The sequence below is a fragment of the Nicotiana sylvestris genome, chromosome 5 (assembly GCF_000393655.2).
Source record: "Nicotiana sylvestris chromosome 5, ASM39365v2, whole genome shotgun sequence".
Taxonomy (NCBI): domain Eukaryota; kingdom Viridiplantae; phylum Streptophyta; class Magnoliopsida; order Solanales; family Solanaceae; genus Nicotiana; species Nicotiana sylvestris.
The window spans coordinates 141247710-141274686 of NC_091061.1; the positions used below are offsets into that span (position 1 = coordinate 141247710).

The window sequence follows — 26977 nt, forward strand, 5'->3', positions numbered from 1 at the left end:
AGTCAATCCTAGTGAAGCACATATATGGTTAACTCAAGCATGTGGGATGCACGTGAAGGAGATAAACCTAACTTACCAGAAGTGATATCTCCTGATCCTAATCGAAAAGGTTGCATTGTGGATACGGAGAAAGACTCCTTACTCAAAGAGAACACGGCTTAAGAGATGGATAGAATTAGAGGATGAGATCAAATAGAACTCTTCCACCAAGGAAGAGTAGCATCAGTATTCTAGTCAATCTCTATTTACTAACTCCATAAATATCAGTGTTGTTCTCTTTTACAGGTAACACACACAAGGAGAAGTTAAACGTGAATTGAGAGCAAAATAGCAAGATAATTTTGCAAGCAATTTATGTGTGATTCAAGCGTGCAAACCTGAAGCTACTTGAACCAGATAGAAGAACCAGTTTCAAGTGTCTGTCTTTTATTCTAGTCCAATTGTAGTAGGTGATTTTATATTGTACCTTTCAACTTTATCTAGAAGCAATTGTATTAGGTACTCACAGTCTTTCAAGTTAGAGTTAACTTGAAGTTGTCGCAACAGTTGAGGCTGGGTGCTACAAGTCCTAGGTTTAGAAAGAGTTTTTGTAAATGCAGTTTTTGGCTCAGTAATTTTAGTGGAGAGTTTGGGAAAATCCTACTGGAAAGTAGGTCATAGTTTTTTCACCTTTTGAGCCTGGTGTTTTTCACGTAAAATCTCCGTGTTCTTTAATTTCTGTACTTATTATTCTACAACAGTAGTAGTTGGAACACATAGAAGAAATAGGTTCTTCTATAATTAGTTTAAGCGAAAAATTGGACACCACACAAATTACCCCCCTCTTGTATGGTATTGAAGTATAAAATATCAATTTGTATCAGAGCGGGTTATTTTTAAAGAGGCTAATACCTTAGGAATAGATCAAGATGAGTGCACTACCTGGAAACTGGGAAGGACAATCCACTGCTAGGCCCCCACTCTTCAATGTCCAGTACTACTCTTGGTGGAAAAACAAGATGAGAGATCACATCATAGGTAAAGACTATGAGCTATGGGACATTGTCACTGATGGTCCCCTAGCTACCACGAAGAAGACTGCTGAGGGAGTAGAAGTGCCAAAAACAAGAGCTGACTGCACGACCGAGGACTTGAAAAAATGGGAAAAGAATGCTAAGGCCAAGAAATGGCTTGTGTGTGGATTTGGTCCAGACGAGTACAACAGAATTCAAAGATGTACTACTGCTAAGAAAATTTGGAACACTTTGCAAGTGGCTCACGAAGGAACTCCTCAAGTGAAGAGATCAAGAGGAACACTGTTGTACTCTCAATATGAGAATTTCACAATGAAGGAAGGAGAAACCATCCAAGAGATGTATACAAGGTTGACAACACTAACAAATGAACTTAAGTCTCTTGGAAGGATTATCCTTGAAGAAGATAAGGTTGAGAAAATTCTAACAAGGGTTTTGCCAGTTACTTAGGAAAGCAAAATCACTGCTATTCAAGAATCGAAGAACATTACCACTCTCAAGTTGGACAAGTTAATTGAAAATCTCACTACCTACAAACTTAGAAGGCAAACCATGAAGATGGATGCACCCAAGAAGGAAAGAAGTCTGGCTCTCAGAATCACTGAAGGTGCAGATCTAGAGGAGGATGAATTGGCTATGATCACGAGGGATTTCAAGAAGTATTTAATTAGAGGAAAGGGTTCTTCTAGAGGTTACAACAAATCAAGGGTCCCTGAAAAACAGACCAATGAGGGATGTTTCAAATGTGGTAAGACTGACCACATGATCAAAAACTGCTCAATGGGAAATTGAATGGATGAAGGAAATGGCTGAACGAAGAAACAGGAAGAAGGAACAAGTTCATCCCAAGAAGAACAAAGGATCAACAAAGGCTATGGTTGCTGCTTGGGGAGAGAGCTCAGATGAGGATTCAGAAGATGAAGATGGAGATGAAAAAGCACTTATGGCAATTGAAGAATCCGATGAGGAATCTGAGGTAAGTATAATTCATCTCAAAGACAAGATTAAATTTTTATCTAAAAAAAGGCTGTCTGAGTTACTCCTGGATTTCATTGATGAATTTGAGGATCTAAACAATGAAAAAGAGCAGTTGTCTAAGGAGTGTGTGATTTTGAAAGCTAAGTGCAAAAATCTAGAACTTAGGGCTAGTGAAAGAGATAGTAAAAATACTGAGTTAAAGAACCAGGTTCATGAACTTGACACCACTGTCCTAGAGCTAAGATCTGAAAATCTAAAATTGAAATTAGAAACAGGTAAAAAGAAAGTTGATCACACACACCTCACTTTAGAAGAAAATGTAGGAAAAATGAAAGATGAGTTGTACAAAAGAGATGAGCAAATAAGAGTCATAAAGGAGGATCTGAGCAAGATCAAGCATGAGCTAGATATTACTTGTAAATGGAACAGGTCCTCCGATGCACTTTCATGGCTACAAGAACACCATAGTAGCAATAAGAGAGAACTTGGCTACGGGACCCCTGCACCTAAGTGGGATCCCAAAAGCAAGTACATCACTCTTCTTGAGAACAAAATCTGTACACACTGTGGAAAGATTGGTCACTATAAAAGTGAGTGTACTGCGAAAGAAAAGGCCAGTCAAAAGAACAAAACTTTTGTTCAAGAGAAATATAGGCTGCCAGGATGGGCTAAAAAGAATTTAATTCACCTTTTTTCCTATAGAAAGGGACCCAAATTAGTTTGGGTTCTTAAGACTAACCCCTAATTTCTTTTTGTAGGTCCAATTGAAGGGGAGCAGCCAAATATGGTACATGGATAGTGGCTATTCAAAGCATATGACTGGAAACAAGAACCAGTTCCTTTAACTTGAGGACCTAAAAGGAGGTAATGTCTCCTTTGGAAATGGCAAGAAATGTGAGATAATTGGGGTTGGAAAGGTAGGTAAGACAGACTCACACTCCATTGAGAATGTCTACTTGATAGATGGCTTGAAATATAGCCTAATCAATATATCACAACTGTGTGACAGAGGTAACTTGGTAACATTCACCTCTACCAAATGCTTTGTGATAAATCTTACCACTGACAAGATTGTTTTGCAGGGAAAAAGAGTAAACAATATATACATTGTAGATTTGTCCACTCTTTCAGAAAATGAACTCACTTGCTTAAGTGTGTTGGATAATGACCCTCTTCTTTGGCACAAAAGACTTGGACATGCAAGTCCAAGTCAACTCAACAAATTAGTCTCCAAGGACCTGGTGATAGGTCTGCCTAACATCAAGTTTCAGGAAGACAAAGTTTGTGAGGCTTGTGCAAGGGGGAAACAGGTAAGATCTTCTTTCAAAAGCAAGAAAATGGTGAGTACCACCAGAACAATAGAACTGGTCCATATGGATCTTTATGGACCGATGGGAACTCTAAGCAGAGGTGGTAAAAGATATGTTATGGTATTTGTTGATGATTACTCTAGGTTTACTTGGATATTATTTTTAACATCTAAGGATGAAGCATTTGACATGTTTACTTCTTTTGTTAGAAAAACTCAGAAATAACTAGGTAATCAACTTGTATCAATTAGGTCTGATCATAGAACTGAATTTGAAAATGCCAAGTTTGTTGAATTTTGTGATGAGCATGGTATATATCATAATTTTTCTGCCCCTAGGACTCCACAACAAAATGGAGTAGTTAAAAGAAAGAATAAGACACTTAAAGATATGGCTAGGACTATGCTTTTTTCTAGTAAACTGCCCCATAGCTTCTGGGCAGAAGCTGTAAACACTGCATGTTACATCATTAATAGGTGCATGACTAGACCTATTGTGGAGAAGACTCCCTATGAGTTACTTAAATGGAGAAAACCAAATATATCTCATCTTAGGGCATTTGGATGTAAGTGCTTTGTGCACAACAATGGAAAGGACTCCCTAGGTAAGTTTGATCCCATAAGTGATGAGGAAGTGTTCTTAGGATATTCCTCACATAGCAAAGCTTATAAAGTGTACAACAAAAGAACTATATGTGTAGAAGAAAGTGTACATGTAGTTTTTGATGAAGCTAACATTTTTGTCTGAGAGACAAGAACATGAAGATGAAGCTATTGGGCTGGTAAAAGGTTTAAATGAAGTCACAGCCCAAGCTGAAGCTGCACCAGATAAAGGAACAGGTGATGGAACAGGTTCTTCCATCCAGGGTAACCTGATAGGGGGAACTGAACAAAGAAGAACTGAATCTAATTCCCAAGTGGAACCTGTTCATGAGCCTGTTCCTCAGCAACAGAACATGGGAGATATATTAAACAGAAGCCAGCTGGTTGTGAGACCCTACAAGTATCGAAGTTATCATCCCATTGAGAATATAATTACTGATCCAACTTCTGGAATCAAAACTAGATCTCAATTAAAGAATATGTGTGCTTTTGATGCTTTCATATCTCTTATTGAACCTAAAAATGTTGCTGAGGCTATGCAGGATGTAGACTGGGTAAATGCAATGCAAGATGAACTCAATCAGTTTGAAAGGAGTCAAGTTTGGCATCTGGTTCCAAGACCCAAGGACAAATCAGTAATTGGCACTAAATGAGTCTTCAGAAACAAACTTGATGAAGATGGAACTGTTACAAGGAACAAGGAAAGGTTGGTGGTTCAAGGTTATAGCCAAGAGGAAGGCATAGACTATGATGAGACCTTTGCTCCAGTTGCAAGGTTGGAAGAATAAGACTCCTCATAGCCTTTGCTGCATACATGGAATTTACTCTTCACCAGATGGACGTCAAGAGTGCCTTCCTAAATGGCTACTTAAAGGAAGAAGTGCTTGTCAAACAAGCTCCAGGGTTTGAAAGCAAGGAGTATCTGGATCATGTATACAAACTAGACAAGGCACTCTGTGGACTCAAGCAGGCTCCTAGAGCATGGTATGAACGACTATCCAAATTCCTGCTTGAACATGGCTACAAGAAAGGTAAAATTGATAGCACTATATTCTTGAGGAAAAAAGGTAAGGATCTTCTTGTAGTATAAATATATGTTGATGATATAATTTTTGGAGCAACCACTGAAAACTAAGTAAGGAATTTGCTAAACTTATGGGGAGTGAATTTGAGATGAGTATGATGGGTGTGCTTAATTTCTTCTTAGGCTTACAAATTAAACAAAACTCAGATGGAACCATGATCCATCGGCAAAAATATCCAAAAGAGTTGATTAAGAAGTTTAAAATGGAAGATCAAAGTAAATAGATACTCCTATTGCAACAGCAACAAAATTGGACATAGATGAACTTGGTTCATCTGTTGATCAGAAGCTGTATAGGGGTATGATTGGTTCACTTTTGTAACTTACTGCTAGCAGACCTGACATTGTTTTCAGTGTAGGGTTTTGTGCTCGATTTCAAGCAAATCCAAAGGAATCCCACTTGACTGCTGTCCAAAGAATATTGAGATACTTGAAAGGCACTACTGACCTTTGCCTTTGGTATCCAAAATGTAGTAACTTTAATCTAGTGGGATATGCTGATGTTGACTATGTAGGTTTTCTTGTGGATAGGAAGAGCACCTCAGGTATGGCACACTTTCTTGGTTCATATCTTTTGTCATGGGCTACTAAAAAGCAAAATTCAGTGGCTTTATCTACTGCTGAGACTGAGTATGTTGCTGCTACTCCTATTGTGCTCAATTGCTGTGGATCAAACAGTAGTTGATGGATTTTAGTATTGAAGTTGGTTGCATCCCTATTTTCTGTGATAACACTAATGCTATTAGTATGACTAGGAACCTGTTCACCATAAGAGAACTAAGCACATAGATGTTAGACACCATTTTTTGAGGGACAACTATGAGAAAGGACTGATCACTATAGAATTTTGGGCTACTGATAAATAGATTGCTGACATCTTTACAAAGCACTGATTAGAGAGCACTTTGAAAGGAACATGTTAGAATTAGGGATGATTAAGATCACCTAATCGAATTAGTTCAGAATGCACAATGAAAAAAAGTTAACAAAAATGAAAAAAAAATTGGTTAGAAAATTTTGAAAGTGTGTAAATATTTAGATTAATCTTTGCTCAGTCTCATACTATAACTAGTATACTCCTGTGCCATGTGTTAATATGACTCGCTGATCTCTAACAAAATTTTCTCTATTTTGGCAAATTGAGGCATGATCAAGAGGATTCTTAGTGAAGAACCTGGTTCATCAGTACTGGTTCATCTGAATAACGAGGTATGTTTTCTACACTCTGCATAATTAGAAGTATTAATAATTAATTCATGAGAAGAGTCCTACCTATGTTCAAAAACATTAGAAAACCTATCATTTTAAGTTTGAACCAGTTCTGTCTCTATTAGAATCCCCACCGCATAAAATGCCTAGAATCTAGGGAAGCTTAACCACTCGTTCAACCTGAAATTTCAGGTTGATTGGACTTCTAATTGACTACAAAAAGATGTCGTTAGACATTAATTAACCTTCTCTATTTAAAAACCTAACATCACCATCACTGCCACTCTCATAATTCTCTAAACCGTCAATACTCTTTCGTTCTCTATTCTTCTCTCTTCCAAAACCCAATTCAGAAACCCTCTTCCAGAATTAGCAAAAATGACCAACCCCCAAGATAATCCAAGTACTCCTCCACCACCTACACCCTCTGATTCTTCCACTACTCCTCAACCCAGCATAAACCACCAACCTAGAAGAAGGCGAGTGAAGATTCTTGCTCGCAAAACTATGGCTACAGGTGCGCTTTCCAAGAAATTAAACGCACAATTGAAGGCATGCAAAACCCAAGATTCTGAAAATTTTGATGATTCTTTCAAGTCTGCGAGTGAGGGCGAAGCAACTGGGTCTTCTAATTCTAAGCAAGCAACATCTGTGCAAAATCCCCCTTCTGAGGTACGTTCTGTTCTGGTTGAAATTTGGATAATCGTTTTGTCTTGGTTGGTTTTGTTAAGAATGTGGAAATGTCTGAGTCAATGAGAGGTAAAAATAAAAGTGAAAAGAAAAAGAGAGTGAGGGTGTGAGTAGTGATGTGGGGGAAAAGGGAAAAAAGTTATTGATTCCTCACCCACCTATGAAGCGATTACACTAGAAATCTGTGGAACTGAGCCAGAGAAGGTGGTAGAGAGTAGAAAGAAAATAGGGGGAAGTGGATCAGGGGAGGCTGCTGAAGGGCTGGCCAATCTTAGTTCCCATGTAGATGGACCCAGTTCATCAATTGAGGAGACCCTAGCAGACCTTCTGAAGAAAGTGGGTGAAAGCTACAACCCCTAGAAAAGGAGAACCCCTACACCAAAATTTTCCAGTACTGCAAAAACTACAAGAAAAAGAAGGCTACTTCTCCAATACCTGCTGAGATTCCTCTACCAAAAGGAAGGGCTACAAGGAGTAAGGTGAAGCAGAGTGAGGATGAGTTACAAAAGGCCATGGCAGAAAGCAAAAAGAAAAGGATGGAAAAAGGGAAAGCTAAGGTTGCAGAGCCTGTTGAGGCAGTTGATGTGGATGTGATGGACCCGGTCCATCAAGATGAACATGTGACTGTGGATGTGGAGGTTTAGACCCCTAAGCCCAAGAAAACCAAGACTTCTTTGAAGAAGACTTCATCTGTTTCCAAGGCTGTTGAACCTTCTTCTTTGGCTAAAAGAACAAGGTCTGTTGTGAAAGCGAAACAAGTTAATGTTACTGAGGAAGAAGATTGGAGTGGTGAAGAAGAGGGTGAATCTGATTATGAACAAGATAAGCTGGCTAAGTTTGTCAAACGAAGAATTTTGAAGGGTAGACTGTTGAAGGATTTGGAGGAACCAGGGATGGTTCGATTGGTTGATGCTCCAGTTGTTCAGGGCTAGAAGGACATGGTCCTTCAGTTGGATGGTAAGATGGCAAGGAATGAGATCATTGAGTTCATGGCCAATGCAGAGGTGAAGGATGGCAGAGTTACTAGCCATGTGAAAGGGGTTCAAGTGACTTTTATGCAAAGGAGCTGGGTGAGATCCTTGACATCCCTTCTGAAGGATATAATGACTACACAAGGCAAATATTGCCAAGTCTGGACTCCCTTCCTACTGCCCTTGCAATCACTAGGAAATTCTGTGATGTCACAGAAGTGAATGAGGCCAAGGTTGTGCATAAGAGTGAAATGAAGTCATGCTACAAAGTCATGTTTGAATTTGTCAACAAGTGCTTGCTGTCTTGGCAGGAAAAAAGGCACATTGCTAACTACAAGGACTTGGTTTTGATGGAGTGTCTTGAAAGTGGAAGGCAGATCAACTGGCCTGCATTTATTATCAAACTACTGGATAGGGTTATCAATGGCTCCAAGGCCCATGCCACTCCTTATGGGTTTATTCTGACTAATGTTCTTGATCGTTGCAAGGTGTCACTCAAGAAGTGGGAAATGGCTACAATCAAAGACCATTTTGGAATCAACACTTTGATTGCTTGTGACTATGAGGTCAATGCCATTCCCAATGAACCTGGTTCAGCTAAAAAGACACCTATCAATAGCAAAGTCAGAGCTCTAGCGCTGGAGAGTGGGGCAAAGGATGCTAAGATAGCTAGGAAGACTCGTTTAGCAGAGGTTGAATCTGAGAGAGATGCTCTCAAAACTGAGCTCACAAAGGAAAAGGAAAAGAATGATGGCATTCTTCAAGACATGCTGCACCTTCTCCAAGCCAAAACCCAACCCTCTAGGTCTTCCAAGCCTTGATCTCCTCAGCCTTCATTTCTTGAACTTTGTCTAGGACTTTTAGTGACCCAGATTAGGGATTTTTCTTGTTTTGCTCATGTTTTAACTATTTTTGTTTCTTTTTTGTGGATGTGGCAGAATCATATTCTCTATCAATGAAGTTTGCTATTTTGCTCTTGTTGATTGTTTATATTTCCTTGATAGTTGAATATGTTTGGTTGATTACTGATGATTAATCCATGATTGCACTTGCAGTTTCCCTAGTGGCCATGAGTAATTTTTAAAATATGGGAATCGCACTTTGATTATGCAACTTTTCAATGATGCCAAAAGGGGGAAGAGATATTGTGCTTTATATTCTGAATAAGTGATGTTTATAACCTAATGAACCTGGTCCTTGATGATAAGTGAAAAATTTCTAACTTTGCACTGATGATTGAGCTGAGTTCTGACATGGCCTAAGTGAGTGAAAAGCACAGAGTTTGTCATCATCAAAAAGGGGGAATTTGTTGGCCCAAGTAAAGGAGAGTTTTGAAGATTGACAAAGGAACTCAGACATGGACCGTGTTTATCCTAGTGAAGCACAGTTATGGTCAACTCAAGCATGTGAGATGCATGTGAAGGAGATAAACCTAACTTACCAGAAGTGATATATCCTGATCCTGATCGAAAAGGCTGCATATTGGATAAGGAGAAAGACTCATTACTCAAAGGGAACACGGCTTATGAGATGGATAGAGTTAGAGGATGAGATCAACTAGAACTCTTCCACCAAGGAAGAGTAGCATCAGTATTCTAGTCAATCTCTATTTACTAACTCCACAAATATCAGTGTTGTTCTTTTTTTACAGATAACGCATATAAGCAGAAGTTAAACGTGAATTGAGAGAAAAATAGCGAGGCAATTTTGCAAGCAATTTATGTGTGATTCAAGCGTGCAAACCTGAAGCTACTTGAACCAGATAGAAGAACCAGTTCCAAGTGTCTGTCTTTTATTCTAGTTCAATTGTAATAGGTGGTTTTATATTGTACCTTTCAGCTTTATCTAGAAGCAATTGTATTAGGTACTTAGAGTCTTTCAAGTTAGAGTTAACTTGAAGTTGTCGCAACAATTGAGGTTGGGTGCTACAACGGGATTAGAGTTAGTCCTAGGTTTACAAAAGAGTTTTTGTAAATACAGTTTTTGGCTCAGTGATTTTAGTGGAGAGTTTGGGAAAATCCTACTGAAAAGTAGGTCGTGATTTTTTCACCTTTTGAGCCAGGTGTTTTCCATGTAAAATCTCTGTGTTCCTTAATTTTTGTACTTATTATTTCGCAACAGTAGTAGTTGGAACACATAGAAGAACCAGGTCCTTCTATAACTAGTTTAAGTAAAAAATTGGTCACCACACAAATCACCCCTTCTTGTGTGGTATTGAAGTATAAAACATCAAAGCAGGATGTGACATTGCTTCAAATTATCGAGGACATGACCTTCGATAGGAGGATGTGGAGGTCAAGAATTGGGATAGAAAGTTAGTAGGCAGTTACTTATTTTTCTTTTTCATACCAGTACTATTAGTGTTAGTCTTGTATTTTCTTTTTATTTTAATAGATTTCTATTATTACCTTTAGTTTCTTTTGTTTTACTTTGTTAAAGTAGGTGGCATTTGTAAAGTTATTTGATGATTGTATACGGACAAAATCAAGGAGTCCAATTTTGAAGTCTTAAACTGGGCTATAAGTCTGAGTCCGGGTGACTCAAAGTGAGGGTTGGACTCGGCTGAAGGACACACACCTCGAGGGAGAAAATTGAAGGCCTGACACGACCTACATCGAGGGCAGTGCAATTTTGATGACACTCAAAAAAGAGCGGGACTTTCTCAAGGACACATGGGTCAAGGCATAAATTAAAGGATAAGATTTGTACGAGTTGGTACAGGTCCGTACTAGGTTGTTATATAGCTATACCAATAGAATTCTTTGCCACAATTAGAAATGTACTATATTGGAGTTTTCTCCCCCTATATAAGGGGAACCCCAATTATTTGTAAAGACAATCTGATTCACTACAATAGAACATTCTACTCTGCTTTTCTTGTTTACCGTGCTCCACAATTATTCTTCAGCTTTATTGTTCTAACTTTATTGTTCTTAGCTCACCTCGAGGCCCCTGAGATAATCGAGCTCGAGGCCCCTATTGCTATAACAATACTGGTTTGGTTCATCAATTCTTCTTACTTAAGCTTAGTATTACTTGTATATTCACTAGTATTGGAATAAATCACATATCTTTAAAACCACAAATCACATTTAATTATTACTCACATTTTTTGAGATAAACAGTTTGGCGCCCACTGTTGGCCTAAAGATAATAGTGATTATTTTAGTGCTAGTTTTCTGATAACACACATTATTCTTCACACTTTTTCTTGTCGAAGATTCTTTGATTTCAGGCTTAAACATGTCTAGCATACAAAATGCACCTATTCACGAGGACGAAGGTCTTGGAAAAAATAGCGGTATAGGGGTCGATGTACCACCCATAAACCCTGAGGAAGTGCCAAATATGGAGCCAGTGGATATCAGCTCACATAACGCTCTAAACACGGATTCAGGTGCATACCCCGTAGGAAATACGCACATGGAGGCCTGACCCGATGGCCAAAGAACACGAGGAATGGAAGAAGGAGGAGTCAGCCTCCAGGTGATATTAGAAATGTTGCAAGCCCAGCAAGTCACCATCACTCAGCTTCAGAGTCAGAATAGAACTCCAAACATAGCCGAACTAGTGAACACTGAACGTGCTGAACCAGCGCTACAAAGGCCCGATGAAAGTGGCTCGGGGACTGACCCCACGATTATAAAATGCTCGAAGAGCTCCCCAAAAGGATCGAGACGGGAGAAAATAAGATTGAAGAAAATGACAAAAAGGTGGAGACATATAACTCAAGGGTCGACCAAATACTGGGAGCACCTCTAATTTTGGAAGGACTGGACTCAAAGAAGTTCACGCAAAAACCATTCCCCCAGAGTGCGGCTCCGAAGCCATCCCGAAGAAGTTTTGGATGCCAGACATCCCAAAATATGACGGAACCACTGATCCCAACGAGCGCATCACCACATACATTTGTGGCATAAAAGGAAATAATTTGGAAGACGATGAGATTGAATCTGTTTTGCTAAAAAAGTTTGGGGAAACTCTGTCTAAAGGTGCCATGATTTGGTACCATAACCTACCTCCGAACTCTATTGATTCGTTTACCATATTGGCAGACTCATTTGTGAAGGCACATGATGGTGCCATAAAAGTTGCAACAAGGAAGTTTGATGTAATTAAAAAAAGGGAGAATGAGATGTTGAGGGAGTTTGTATCTCGTTTCCATTCTAATTGGAGTTACCACCAGTCTCCGATGACTGGGCCATACAAGCCTTCAATCAGGGGCTAAATGAACAAAGTTCGATAGCTTCGAAGCAGCTGAAACAGAACTTAGTCGAGTATCCCACTGTGACTTGGGCGGATGTGCATAACAGGTACCAATCAAAAATTAGGGTCGAGGATGACCAGTTGGGAGCCCCTCGGGCTCATTTTATCCAAGTAGGCTACTAGTAAGGGAGTTAGGAAATGCAGACAGGGGGTCAAGATCGAATAAGGAAAGATATCAGGCATACGTCAAGGATCGAAGGAATATTTCAAGGCATAACATACCTCGGAATGATCGAAGAGCAGATTGAGGTCAAAGTTCCCGAAAAATCATGAGCAAAATCGGGTTTGATATGCACTTGGGACCGGTAGAGGCACCCTAGTTATCAGAGTACAACTTCGGCATTGATGCCTCGGGGATTGTCTCAGCCATTAGCAAAATTAGAGATACTAGATGGCCCAAGCCTATACAGACCGATCCTTCTTAGAGTAACCCCAACTTGATGTGCAAATATCATGGTACCCATGGGCACAGGATCGAAGACTGCAGGTAGCTTAGAGATGAGGTAGCCTGGTTGTTCAACGAAGGGCATCTTCATGAATTTCTTAGCGATCGGGCCAAGAACCATTTTCGAGAAAGAGATGCAAACAGGAAGAATGAGCCCGAAGTACCTCAACATGTCATTCACATTATCATCTGAGAGTCGACGTCCCATAGGGACCTATATTCAAACGTACCAAAGTTTCCATCACAAGGGAGAAACAGACTCGGGACTACGTGCCCCAGGACACCCTCACATTCAGCGAGGAAGACATCGACTCCTTATCTCAGCCTCACAATGATGCACTAGTAATTTCTATCCTTTTAAATAAAGTTCAAGTTAAACGTGTTCTCGTGGATCCAGGTAGCTCAGCAAATATAATCAGATCAAGGGTTGTGGAGCAGCTCGGGCATCTTGACCAAATCATACCTGTCTCTCGAGTCTTGAATAGATTCAACATGGAAAGTGAAATTACGAAGGGGGGAAATCATCCTCCCAGTCAACGTGATCAAACCATACAAGGCACCAAGTTCCATGTCATCGAAGGAGATATGATGTATAATGCTTTACTTGGAAGGCCGTGGATCCATAGCATGATGGCAGTGCCATCAACCCTTTATCAAATGATGAAGTTCCCTAAAAGGATCGCGTTAAAACAGTATATGGAGAGCAACATGCAGCTACGAAGATGTTTGCAGTACACAACTTGGCACCGGTATCGGCACCATCCACATTGGAGAAGTCAAAGGACAAACAGGTTGCCAAATAGCAATCACAGCCCATACCCTCGGTTGAGCCCGAGGGACAGGTGATCGACGAACAGGTGGTCGAGGGCGAAGAAGAAGATTTCCTCACCCTCCGAGCCTTCGTTGCCCCCGAGGAATCGGATGCGACAAAGTCTACGGTCGAAGAACTCGAGCAGGCCATTTTGATCGAGCATCTTCCGGAACGAAAGGTATACCTGGGGACGCGGTTAACCCCATAACTCAGGAAAAAACTCATTCAATTTCTTATCGATAACATTGATTGCTTTGCCTAGTCCCACTTAGATATGATAGGGATCCCACCAGAGATAACTACCCATCGACTAAGTGTCGATCCCAGATTTAAGCCGGTAAAGCAAAAGAGGAAACCTCAGTCCGAGGTAAAGCATGCGTTCATCAAAAAAGAGGTATCCAAACTTCTCAAGATAGGATCCATTAGGGAAGTAAAATATCCCGAATGGCTAGCTAACGTAGTGGTAGTCCCTAAAAAGGGGAATAAACTTAGAATGTATGTAGACTACAAAGATTTGAACAAAGCATGCCCTAAATATTATTTCCCATTGCCCAACATCGATCATTTTATCGATGCTACGACCGGCCATGAGATCCTTACTTTTCTCGATGCCTACTCCGGGTACAACCAAATTCAAATGAACCCGGAGGACCAGGAAAAGACTTCATTCATCACGAAGTATGGTACGTATTGTTATAATGTAATGCCATTCGGGCTAAAAAAATGCAGGAACCACATGCCAACGCCTAGTTAATAAGATATTCGAACATCAAATAGGCAAATCCATGGAAGTTTATATTGATGACATGATAGTTAGGTCCCTGTGCACAGAGGACCATTTGACCCATTTGCAGGTAACGTTTGATATCCTGAGAAAGTATAACATGAAGCTCAACCCCGAGAAATACGCTTTTGGGGTCAGGTCGGGCAAGTTCTTGGGTTTCATGGTGTCGAACATGGGTATCGAGATCAACCCCAATAAAATCAAAGCCATAGAGGAAATCACCGTAGTGAACAATGTGAAAGCCGTACAACAGCTGTTCGGACGGATAACTGCCCTAGGCCGATTTATCTCGAGATCATCAGATCAGAGACATCATTTATTCTCCCTACTCAAGAAGAAGAACAACTTCGCATGGACTCCGGAGTTCGAACAAGCCTTGGAAGAATTAAAGCGGTATCTCTCGAGCCCACCCCTGCTCCATACTCCAAAGGAGGATGAAATACTTGTATCTGGCCGTGTCCGAGGTAACGGTAAGTGGCGTGTTAGTTGGAGAAGAGCAAGGTATGCAATTTCCTATCTATTATGTGAGTCGGACCCTAGGAGATACTGAAACCAGGTACCCACATTTGGAAAAATTAGCCCTTGCATTAATAAGCACATTTAGGAAATTAAAACCATATTTTCAATGCCATTCTATATGTGTATTGACTATGTACCCACCTCAAAATGTCTTGCATAAGCCCGAATTATCGGGCAGATTGGCCAAATGGGCCATCGAATTTGGAGGGTATGATATCGAATATCATCCCCGAACGGTTATCAAGTCTCAAATTTTGGCAGACTTCGTAGCCGCCTTCCCGCCTTCCCTCGTACCTGAAGTGGAAAAGGAACTCTTGCTAAAAATGGGTACGTCATCCGAGATATGGACACTCTTCATAGATGGTGCCTCGAATGTGAAAGGATCCAAGCTCGGCATCATTTTAAAACCGCTTACGGGCAGTGTCATTAGGCAATCTATCAAAACTTCTAAATTGACTAACAATGAGGCCGAGTATGAGGCCATGATTGCAGGTCTTGAACTATCCAAGGGCCTTGGAGCAGAGGTCATCGGGGCAAGGTGTGACTCCCTTTTGGTAGTAAATCAAGTAAAAGTAAGCTTCGAGGTTCGAGACGATCGAATGTAGATGTACTTAGACAAATTTTAAATGACATTGCACCGCTTCAAGGAATGGACACTGGACCATGTACCTCGAGAACAGAACAGCGAGGTCGATGTGCTTGCAAACTTGGGGTCATCGATCGAAGAAGATGATAATGTCCCGGGGACTGTTGTCTAATTATCGAGGTTGGTGGTCAAAGAAGGCCATGCAGAGATTAATTCAATAAGTTTAATGTGGGATTGGAGGAATAAGTACATTGACTACTTGAAGCATGGGAAGCTCCCTGCAGATCCAAAAAACTCAAGAATACTTCGAGCCAAAGTATCTCGATTCTCACTCGACGAAAATGGAATGTTGTATAGAAGAACCTTCGATGGACCACTAGCAGTGTGCTTAGGACCCGGGGACACCGACTATGTATTACGAGAAATCCACGAGGGCACTTGTGGGAACCATTCTGGTGCAGACTCCCTGGTTCGCAAGGTGATTAGAGCGGGGTATTATTGGGTTAGCATGGAAAAGGACACCAAGGAATTCATTCAAAAGTGTGATAAATGCCAAAGATTTGCACCGATGATCCATCAACCCGGTGAACAACTCTACTCGGTCCTATCCCTGTGGCCATTCATGAAATGGGGGATGGACATCATCGGCCCCCTACCAACGACACCAGGTAAAGCTAAATTTATTTTGTTTATGACTGACTACTTCTCAAAATGGGTTGAAGCGCAGGCTTTCGAGAAGATAAGAGAAAAAGAAGTCATCGACTTCAGGACCACATCATATGTCAGTTCGGGATGCCTACCGAAATAGCATGTGATAATGGGAAACAGTTCATCGGCAGCAAAGTAACAAAATTCCTCAAGGACCATAAAATCGAAAGGACTCTATCAGTGCCTTACCACCCAAATGCAAATGGTCAGGCCGAGTCCACCAACAAAACCATCATTCGAAACTTAAAGAAAAGGTTAGATGATGCAAAGGGGAAATGGAGAGAAGTATTGCCCGAGGTTCTATGGGCATACCGGACGACATCAAAGTCGAGCATGGGGAGACCCCGTTCTCTTTGGTGTACGGGTCCGAAGCATTGATCCCAGTCGAAGTCGGGGAACCTAGAATCAGATTTCAACATGCCACCGAGGACTCAAATCGCGAAGCTATGAACACTTCTCTCGAACTACTAGATGAAAAGCATGAGGCCGAATTGATTCGAATGGCCGCGCAAAAACAAAGGATCGAAAGATATTACAACAGAAGGACGAACCTTCGATATTTTGAAGTCGGGGACTTAGTCCTAAAGAAAGTCACTCTCAACACTCGAGACCCAAACAAAGGGAAACTAGGCCCCAATTGGGAAGGACCGTACTGTGTCCTCGGAGTCGTAGGGAAAGGATCCTACAAACTTAGCATAATGGAAGGCGAGCAACTACCAAACAATTGGAATGTATCGTTGCTCAAACAATATTACTGCTGAGGTATGACCTTCTCCCCTTTTCCATTTGTATTTGAAACTAAATCCTTGTAGATGTTCGATTGGAAACATCGAGGCGCCTTTCAGCTCGAAGACCTTGGGTTTTAAAGCATACGTTACACTTTTTTCCATTAGATCAGGTTTTATACCAAGTGAGTTTTACCGGCAAGGTTTTTAACGAGGCAACACATATATGCTACTTAAGGAATATTCAACAAGTATTCAAGGCTTCTTTTTAATCAACCTCGAACACTGGAGGGCATCACCCTCGGAGGACGCATTCTCGAAGAAAGTGATTCATGCCAAGAAGGGCCTCGATAGGGGATTGTTGTAATGGGCCAAACGGTCAAATGAACCGTGTCCATGTAGAATAGTCGAGCCCCCAGCGGCAAAATATATATGCATGTATCAATTGTTTGAAGAAGCATTCTTATTATATCAAAACACTTTGTGTCTTAAAAAAGTTTACTATTTTCACATTTAATGGCCCAAGGGCCAAAACCCCGAATGCACCCAAATACTCGGGGACTGTCATCAACAAATGACACATCGAGTCATCGAACACTCAAACTTATAAGACCTCAAAGAGGCACAGTCGAGTTCACAAAACCTCGAAGAGGTACCCCCCTCGGAAACAAAGGCCAAGGCCAATGTACTCGAAGTCTAACTTTTCGAACAAGTTTGGAAAATTATCGGGAAACAAGTCCAAGTGACAAACCCAAAGGCTACGGCCATACTAAAGACTACGGTTACATAAAGGCTACAGCCAAAATAATGCAATTCAGAGACGTCCGACTTCCGCTATAAATTAAAGGCCTTCAAACGTTGAAAAACCGGTTAATTCAGGCTACCCCCGGCAAAAGCAAAATATAAAGGGCTTCGATAAATTCGGCCCCCGAAAAAATTAAGGGCTTCGATAAAATCAGCCCTCGAATTATCCAAAGGCTTTGATTCCACCAGCCTTCGGAAAAACCTCAAGAGGTATTCAATTATGTCTACACAAACGAAATGACTAATAAAGTTCCGATACGTTGAGCCTTCAAAAACCCAATGGATACAAAAACATATGCTAAGGCATAACTAAAATTTCACTAAGTCTTTTAGCCGAAATGAGGGAAAAATTATATAGCCATTTTAGAGGCCAAAACGACCCAATTTAAAGAGTCTAAGGGCCAATTTTAAAAGAGCCAAAGGGCCGATATACAAGAGTCTAAGGACCACCTTAAAAGAGATATAGGGCCAAAAGCTTATGGGAGTCCGAGACTTCGTTCTCATTCAACTCGGACCCAAAGGCCCCATTGTTCCGAGCTCGCATCAAATTGATTTTAAGCTAGCTCGAGGATCATCTAAAACCTTAAGGAGTATGATCTTGGGCAATAAAAACCTAAGGGTTTATTACGAGTCTGAACCGATACTCGAGCTAAGTATTTGAATCATCGAAATTTTCCACAAACGGGGACAAAATAAAATTCAACACAAATCGAGGATGGAGCAAAAAGATACTTTATATTCATAAGGGATTTACAAAACATATTTACAATGCCCACAAGGAGCCCTTGCACAAAAAAGAAAACCTAATCTATTTTCGGGGTCACACCCCCTGGGAGTGCCTTCTTCAGAAACTACATCTTGAGCGGCTCTATCTTCGGGAGTCTCCTCTCCTTTGGGAACATCTTCTTACCCTTCCTAATAGCATCCTAGGAAGCTCAAATCTATTCAACGACAAGGATGAAGCTTTGGAATCTCAAAGAGGGCCTTTAATAAGATCTCAAGCATTTAATAAGATCTCAAGCATAAAAACTGCAAAACAAGGTCATTGGACTTCAGGAGCGATCAAAGAAGTTGTTAGTTGAGAGGAAGAAATTAAGGATAAAGTATATGAGTTATCTAGGTGTTATAATTATTTTATGACCCAATTTCATGTCCAAGAAGAGGTGGATTAGATCCCAAGAAATATCCTTTGAAGAAAGTCCAAATCAGACCACTGTTGGACAATTTTGGCATCTTGCTAGAATGTAAGTTTTGTTATTTGATGGGAAATCATTCCTCTAGTCATGTTGATTGTGAGCCTGTAAAAGTGTTTGCTTCTAGTAAAGAGGATATGCATGATTATTATGACATTAGTCATCAAATACTCTTTCATGAACCTATCTATGACTCTTTTTGTGACGGTTTGAGCAATTATGTAAAATCCATTGATATTGCGAATATTATTGGGGAAAGTTATAATCCTGAACTTAAATATATTGAAATTTTTATTTTGGAATTTATGGGTTCTTCTAACCTTCTTGTGAATTTATGTGCTTCTTTGAATAACTTATATGTAGAAGAATCCATGAAATTTGTAATTGATACTTGGCTATATCATAAAAGTGTCTTATTTGATACATGTGGTAGAGATACTTGTTTTAAATGGACGCGTGATTAATCTTTTTTAATTTCATTGTCATGCATATTTTTTGACCACCTTACGAGAAGTTTTTATGGATCAAATCTAAGTAGGCATAAATTTTATGGGGATGATGATGTCCATATGCTTTATAAAGCAGTATTTACACCTATTAGACTTAATTGGGTAAGTGGAAACATGGTCACTATCTTGTTTTATTTTTACCATTTTTTCAGATTAGTGGATGCCATTTACTAGTGCCTGTCTTCGTTTTCTTGCAAGGTCGAAATTCGAGGACGAATTTTCTTCAAGAAGAGGGGAATAATAGCATCCTAGGAAGCTCAAATCTATTTAAGGACAAGGATGAAGCTTTGGAAGCTCAAAGAGGGCCTTTAATAAGATCTCAAGCTAAAAAACTGCAAAACAAGGTCATTGGACTTCAAAAGCAATCAAAGAAGTTGTTAGTTAAGAGGAAAAACTTAAGGATAAAGGATATGAGTTATCTAGTTGTTATAATTATTTTATGACCCAAGTTCATGTCCAAGAAGAGGTGGATTAGATCCCAAGAAATATCCTCTGAAGAAAGTCCAAATCAGACCACTGTGGACAATCTTGACATCTAAAATGTGTCCAAACTTGCAGCCCATGAAGTCCTACATAAAACCAAATTTTTAATAGCATAAAAAGGGCTTACTTGATGTCCAAGAAGGGTAAAATAGGCGTGCTACATGTTGAGTGCCAGTTGGTGCCAAGTTGCTTGCAAATTTCCTTCAAGATTTCCAAGATTTTCAAGATTATATCCAAGATTGGTTTGAGACTTATTCCCATATATTTCAGGATTATATTTATTACTTTCCTAGTTAGTTAAGGTTATGTTTCCTTTTTCTAAGATTTTTGGAATCACTTTCCAAGAATGACTTGGTTTTTGCTTCCTAGTATTTTTCTTTTCCTAAGGTAGTTGGACTTGTTGTCCAAAGTAGTTTAGGACTTTATTTTCTTGTTTTTAGCCTTAATTTTGTGACCCTCTCCTACCTATATAAGGGGTATCTTCTTTATTTCTAGACTTAGATTATGCAGATTATTATCAATAAAAATTGTGAGATTTTTCTTGCACTCTTGTGTGTGGCTACTCTTGGATTTATTCTTCAACCTTCAAGACTCAACTTAAGGTGGTAAGATTAATCTCTTTCGAAATCTTAGATCACTTCTAAGTATTCAAGAAAGGTGATAAGTTTAGGTTTATTGTTGTTCTTGTTATTCTAAAGGGTCAGGTTTCACAATCTATTTCTTGTTTTTTAATTCTCTACCAAATGCGATTAGTTCTTTGTTAGCTAATTGTTGTTATTAGAATTCAATTTCAAGAATAGACTTCTTGAATTCAAGAAACCCTTTCTTGAATTCAATCTATCTTTAATTTTCCGTCTTTTTCTTTCTTGAATTCAATCTATCTTTAATTTTTCGTCTTTTTTTGTTTCTTTATTTTCTTTTAGCTTCCGTACGGTTCTTGATTTTCTTATTTTTCTTTAGTAATTCTTGAATCCCTTATCGTGTTGTTATCACTTCCTCATCCCCAGAGCCAGTCACCACATCCTCATCATCGGAGGAGACAAGAAACCTAGCATTATTTTCCCGCGCCTTTGCTTCAGCTATCTCCCCGGCGAGGTTGAACCCTCGGGCATGGATTTCTTCGAGAGTCTCCCTCCGGGCTTGGAACTTAGCCAATTCATTGCTCTGTCTCCCTCGGTCGGAGGCCTCCCTCAACTTAGCTTGAACGGTCGCGGCTTCCCTCGAGTATATAGCAATGGATTTATCAGCCGCAACCTTCGTCTTCTCAGCTTCGGCCTTAGCCTGTACAGTTTCAACCTTAACCTATGTAGCTTTGGCCCGGGCTTTAGCTAGCTCGGCCTCCAACCCCTCGATTTTCCAGTCCTGAGCCAGACCCTTCATTTCAATGCCTCGGAGTTGAGCTTCAGCCGAGGATAATTGGGCCGTAACAACTTCCTTATTGGCAGCAAGTTGATCCATTTTCTTCTTCCACTGATGACAATCAGCCCGAACTTGATTTTCCTCGCCCCGGAGCTACCCAATCATATCTAGCTTTTGCTGAAGCTGAGTTATCGAATTATTAGCCTCCAAAGTAGGGCCAAGAAGGTCGTACTCTATTAAAATTACAGTTACCTACTCATCTAGCTCAGACTTGCTTTTTTGAGCTTTGGCCAATGCGGTTCGGAGATCCTTAAGCTCCTCTTCCTTCTAGCTACAGAGGAGCCTCAGGGCCTTCTCTTCGCCCAAAACTTTCTTGAGCTCGGCCTCACATTGGCTCAGCTCAGCTCTAAACTATGCGACAACCTATACAAGAAATGGAGACACATCAGTCGAAAGAAAGAAAGAAAAATCACAATACTAAAGATAAGTACTTACCCGGTAAAGGAGATGTTGAGCCTCTTCAAAGATAGTGGATGCATCATTCAAGTCATCAACATCCTTAATCCCAGCGCAGCAACCCTAAAAAAGATCGTCCTCGATGACCTTGCTTGGATTGAGCTTATGCAAAGAACTGACTTCTTCAATTGCCCCCTCGGAATAAGTTGGCAAAGAAAGGGAATGACATGTTGTCTCGGCCCCGAGAACTTCACTCAGGGCATTCTCATTAGCATTGGGGGTCTCGGCATTTACCCCCTCCTATATAGTTGTTGAAGAAGGAGGGACAATCTCAACCTCCGTGGACACAGGGGCCTTGCCCGTTTCTTCCTTTGGGACATCCTCACCACGGGATGAGGTTTCCAATTCGGAAGGCTTGGCTGCCTCGACTGGCTTCCTGGTCTGAGTCACCAGCGTCGACTCTTCATCATCCGGGGAATCATGGGTCGAATCTGTGCCCGTTTGAGAAAATCTTTTCCACAACCTTCGAGCGGGGGTTTTCTTGTCTTGAGGGTCTTTAGGCTTCGAAACCCTTTTCCTTTTGTTGTCCTTCTCGGACTTCGGATTTGAAGGCTTGGTCTTTTCCCCGGTTGGAGCCGGACTCTTTTTGGATGCATCGTCGAGGCCTACACAGGTAAGCGTGAACAAAATGCTGCCAATGTATGAAAAGCGTTTGAAACTATTGAAAGACACTTACTGTGGTTCTTGGCCTCCCATTGGCCCTTTGATAACTCATGCCACTTGTGCTCGATGAGGAAGAATTGAACCAATCCTCAAGGTCGGGCACCAGAGGGGGAGCCCAAGCATTAGCTGCAGAAGAAGGATAACAGCGTTATGAAATATGGAAGCAGAATATGAATACGTACAGGGAATACGAACTCCACTTACGGTTAAAGTTCAACCCCTCCGGGAACGGCATTTTATCCTCGGGGATGATGTCCGAAGTTTTACTCTAACAAACCGGCTCATCCAACCCCGATCTTTGGGTTCGTCGGCACTGGCAAAGAAGGGTTTCATTGTTCGGCGTTGCAGCTTAATGAGCCCTCGAAATAACTGGGGCCGATACAATCGAACCAGGAGGCTGAGGATGAATTCCAAACCTTTGGCCTTTTTAGAAAAATACCGCAACATGATCACGATACGCCAAAAGGATAGGTGAATCTGACCGAGGGTGACTTCATACGTTTTGCAGAAGTCGATCACCATCGGATCGAGGGGACCAGTGTGAAGGGGTAAGTGTAAACACTCAAAAACCCCTCCACATGGGTAGTAATTCTTTCATCGGGGATCAGGATCTGGACCTCAACCTCATCTCCCCCGCAACAGTCCCTCTTTACATCCTTGATAAGCTTCTTCGTTATCAAGGTAATATATCGAGATGCGTGCTCGCATCTGCCTGGGATATCAGGAGGATTCTCGATAATGAAGTCTTTCTTAATAATGCAATTACCGGGGGTGATTTCCTCAAGTGTTGGCGGCACCACCGGTTTGGCCGGCTGGGAGGAAGAAGAAGACGATGCTTTGTCCTTTTTGGGGATCGTTTTGGAAGTTTTGGCCATGGTTATAAGTTAAATAATACGGGTTTCACAGGGATGTGGTGTTTCTGGCAAGAGCTTGGCGTTTTTCGGCGCTTAAAGAGGCGGAGGAAATGGGTAATTGGAGAAAGAGATGAAGATGGCAAAGGGGTAAAGAAAGAGTAAAGTTCTTTACTTGGAGGAATCGCCTCATATTTATAGAAGGGCAATGACGGTTCGGCGGCACTAGTGGCCGACCAATACTGGCATGCATTCAATGTTTTTAGGGCAATGGACCGATGGGACGTCTTGGTCACTTCGAACGCTTGCATCACGAGGATGACGTCATCACTAAGGACTTCAGGAATCCAAATCGTTTCATATCATTTCATTCTAAGAAACGCGGGGACTATCTGTATACGGTAAAAATCAAGGAGCCCGATTTTGAAGTCTTAAATTGGGCTATGAGTCCGAGTCTAGGCGACTCGAAGTGGCGGTCGGACCCGGCTGAAGGACACACACCTCGAGGGAGCAAATCGAAGGCCTGCCATGACCTACATCGAGGGCAGTACAATTTCAATGACACTCAAGAAAGAGCGGGAATTTCTCAAGGACACGTGGATCAAGGCATGAATTAAAGGATAAGATTTGTACGAATTGGTACAGGTCCGTACTAGGTTGTTATACAGCTGTACCAATAGAATTCTTTGCCACAATTAGGAATGTACTATATTGGGGTTTTCTCCCCCTATATAAGGGGGACCCCAATCATTTGTAAAAATAATCTGATTCACTGCAATAGAACATTCTACTATGCTTTTCTCGTTTACCGTGCTCCACAATTATTCTTCAGTTTTATTGTTCTTACTTTATAGTTCATACTTTATTGTTCTTAGCTCACCTCGAGGCCCCTGAGATAATCGAGCTCTAGGCCCCTATTGCTCTAACAATACTGGTTTGATTCATCAATTCTTCTTACTTAAGTTTAGTATTACTTGTATATTTATTAGTATTGTAATAAATCAAATATTTTTAAAATCACAAATCACATTTAGTTGTTACTCACATTTTTCGAGGTAAACAATGATTGTTTCCTATTTAACCAAGGTTCCAAATGCACAAAGGAAATAATCATGTCATTTATAATAGTTATTAGTGGGGACATGGTTTAAATTTTTAATAGCATCAAGCGAGTGTGTATCATGCAATTTGGTTCCATTGAAAATGGTATAGGATTGATATCCATGGCATTCCAAAAGGAAGAAGCAATAGGATTCATTAATAATTATGCCTGACAAATTATTACGTGGGAAATCTATTCGCTATCAAATTTACTATCTAGAAGAGTGTAAACTGATTTGGTGGTGAAATGGACATTATAGGTAATATACCAAATAGGGGGATATTCATTAAATTTTTTTTTTTGGTTGCTAGATTAAAATTTGCTTTCTTCTTGAAAAACATAAATGCGCTCGTATTAATTTGTTTCAAATATTAATCTAACATCCGAATGTTAGATTAATTTACATTCCATTTTTGCGCCGGAAGTTTGTTACCAACTTCTCTTCTCCATGAATCGTGATCGCTTCTGACTTCTTTAGAAGATTTCAAAAATTTAATTTTGAGAATAAACGTCTTTGTTTTGATATTTAAATTCCCCTAGTTGGGCAATTAATTGGGTAATTGAACAAGCTTGACCTAGCAAATGACATGATTCAAGTGTCGATATTAAATATTTATTAAGCAATCATGATCATTTTTAGTAGAAGAAGTCAAAATGTAAAGAAGTAAACACACAAAGAAAATAAATAGATTTAAATATATAGTATATAGCATATTTGCATAGTGTAATTTTTTGATGAAGGGATGGCAATTCCCCCACAGGTATTATAACGACCCAGTGGGTCATTTTGAGTTCTAGCTTTCTATTTCATGATTTTAGACCTTACATAGCGTTATTTGATGATTTATGATTTACATGCATTGTCCGTCTTGATTTTCGAAAAGTTTTAATATGATTTTCAAAAGAAAAACTTGATGTTTGAACTTTAAAATGGTTGGAATTGACCACAGTCAACATTATTGCTAAACGACTTCGGATCGCTATTTTGATGATTCCCGTAAATTCGTATGATGATTTTGGACTTGTACGCATGTTTGGTTGGGGTCCTAGGTTACTTGAGGCTGTTTCAGTGCTTATTGTGAAAGTTAAAAATATAAAGTTATGAACTCTAAAATCTTTAAGTTTTGATGTGTGATTCTTGGTTCTTGATGTTATTTTGATGGTTTGAGCTTTCGAGCTAATTCGTGTGAGGTTATTATACATGTGAGGATACTTGTAATTGGCCCCAAGGACTCGGGTGAGTTTCAAGGTGATTTTTGGCCATTCTTGGACTATTTGCAGCAGCCGATATGTTGCTGTGCATTGCAAACGCGGAGCTTATCACGCGTCCTCGTAGGGTGATTTGGGACATGGGGTGTTTATCTTTTGCGAATACGGAAGGGCGACCACAAACACGAAGTCCTGGAGGGAGTTGACCTTCGCAAATGCAAGAGCCCTGACACGAACGCTTAGGTTTCTAGGCAGCTTAGATGCTGAGGAGATTTACCGTTTGCGAATGCGTAGGGTGTGCCGCCAACTCGAAGGCTCAGGGAGAAGATGCCTTATGCGAACGCAAGCTAGGATTCACGAATGCGGTATGACAACTGGCATTTGCGAACGCGGGAGTCCCTTCACGAATACGAAGAACAAAGTTCGCCCAGGTATAAATAGTGCTGAAAATCGGGATTTAACCATTTTTATCATTTTTGTGACCTAAGTCAAGGATTGAGGAGATTCTTGAAGAGATTTTCATCCCAACTTTATTGGTTGGTAAGTTTTACCTATTTTTGATTTATTTCCATGAATATCCATAGATTTTTATCCCTAAATATAGTATTTTAAAGAGTAAATTTTGAGGTTTTGAGGAAAAACTTATGAGGGATAATTTTAGGGATTTGCACCTTGATTTGAGGTCCAATCTTGATACAAATCACACATTTGGACTCGGATGAGAATGGGTAAACAGAATTGATCTTAATTTCGGATTTCGACCATGTGGGCTCTCGTGAACTTTTGTTGTCTTTTTAAATGTAATAAAGATCGAACCTTTTTTTATATAGGATAGTTTCAAAAGCTTGTTTTGACTTATTTGAGTAATATTTGACTAGATTCGGGTGGTTTGAATGCTTGTTCTAAAGCAAAAACTATGTTGGATGGTTGATTTGGTTCCTGAAAGAGGTAAGTATCGTGGTTAACTTTGATTTGAAGGAATTAGGTGTGATTGATCCAATTAACATATGTTTTATGTGTTGGGGACCACATATATATAAGGTAATGAATGCACATGTGTTGCCATAGACTGAAGCATGCTGGTGGGACTAGTTTATTCATATCTTTACTTATTTCATACTTTTATTTGCTAAATGCCTTTGCTTATTTCATGCTTTTACTCGCTAAATATTTTTACTTGATTCATGCATTTACCTACTACATGTTATTAATTGATGCATGCTTTTGCCTGCTATATGCATTTACATGCTACATGACTTTACTTGTTACTTGCTAACTTGTCGCATGCTTTTACTCGTTTTATACTTCGTTCTTCTGTGTGGTATTGGATTGTGTGGCTATTTAATCGTTTGCATATTATTGACCTTGTTTGAGACTTCATCAAGATATAGGCGTGATACTAGTTTTCGGCTATCTAATTTTTCAGTATTCTTGTTGGTGTGCATCTTTCTTTAATGAGATAGGCTTATCTATTCTTTCGATAATTTATTATGGTCCTTGCTATGTTTGGATGTGTTGTTGGATGGTTTAACATGAATTGATTTGTTGGATCAGGTTGCTGCTGCAATAATGTTATGGAAAGAATCG

At 40.1% G+C, this 26977-nt stretch overlaps 1 protein-coding gene across 1 annotated transcript; it reads left to right on the forward strand.

Annotated features, from left to right (window-relative positions):
* The first annotated feature begins 1818 nt into the window (after positions 1 to 1818).
* Positions 1819 to 4556, forward strand: LOC138869410 (uncharacterized). Its single transcript, XM_070147026.1, has 3 exons — positions 1819 to 2581; positions 3123 to 3301; positions 4032 to 4556. Exons 1-3 carry the CDS (start codon positions 1819 to 1821, stop codon positions 4554 to 4556), a joined length of 1467 nt encoding a protein of 488 aa, XP_070003127.1.
* The last annotated feature ends 22421 nt before the right edge of the window (positions 4557 to 26977 follow it).